The sequence below is a fragment of the Poecilia latipinna genome, unplaced genomic scaffold (genome assembly GCF_001443285.1).
Source record: "Poecilia latipinna isolate Pla-1442-1.1 unplaced genomic scaffold, P_latipinna-1.0 Scaffold44, whole genome shotgun sequence".
Lineage (NCBI taxonomy): Eukaryota > Metazoa > Chordata > Actinopteri > Cyprinodontiformes > Poeciliidae > Poecilia > Poecilia latipinna.
In genome coordinates, this window is record NW_015112660.1 from 279,911 (window position 1) to 280,657 (window position 747).

The 747-nt window shown below is 39.6% G+C and overlaps 1 protein-coding gene across 2 annotated transcripts in view; it reads right to left on the reverse strand.

Moving 5' to 3' along the window:
- LOC106957746 (uncharacterized) overlaps positions 1 to 105 on the reverse strand; it is a 6,330-nt gene extending 6,225 nt beyond the window's left edge. Inside the window, exon 1 of one of the 2 annotated variants that reach the window (XM_015049197.1) lies at positions 5 to 105. In XM_015049197.1, coding sequence (XP_014904683.1) covers positions 5 to 92 — 88 coding nt within the window. In that variant the 5' untranslated portion in view covers positions 93 to 105. The other variant, XM_015049206.1, reaches the window with a different exon arrangement.
- Between the last annotated feature and the right edge of the window lie 642 nt (positions 106 to 747).

The following is a 747-nucleotide window of genomic DNA, read 5'->3' on the forward strand; positions in this document are numbered from 1 at the left end:
GGTCCAGGACAATAACTATGGTCAATTCTCAAATGTGAGATCAAATTCTGGCTGCTTGGATACAGTTCTTGACACATAAAACAGGTCAACATTTCTTAGCCTGACTTACTCACAAGAGAGCACAAGGGACTGGTTTAGCAGCCTTGCTCTCATGTCCCTAACTCTGGGCGATTCTTTCATTTTGCACACATCATGTTATACACTGTTGTCTGCAGAAATGTGTAGAAATTCATCAATGCAGCATCATAAGAGACATTAAACACAAAATGTGCTTTGAATAGCTCATCAAATGCTCCAAGAGAGCCATTCGTCTGGCAAGGGATGAGGGACTTATCCAAGACGATGTAGAAGTTCTCTATCTTGCTTTTCTGACGCCCAACAGCAAGGAGGTAGGGCTGCAAACCCTGTTGACCCCGGAGATGCTCGTCCAAACTGCAGCATGACTAAAATTAGAAAGATATACACTAAACATAAGAAACAAAACATGCAGCTTTATGATACATGTTACATAAAAAATTAATTAAAGTATCCCCAGACATCTTCAAAGCTGTCATTTAAACATCTGTATTTATGCATGTCTATAAAAGGAAATAGACAAATTACTTTGCATATTTTAAATTTCAATTACCTTATGAAAGACAACAAGTCTCTCAACTGCATCACTTGCACTGATTTTTGGAGACTTCTGTCCTCCTGGCTGCGGTGGTAGGAGATGTAAGAGAAGTAACAGCGAGGCCATTTCTTGGT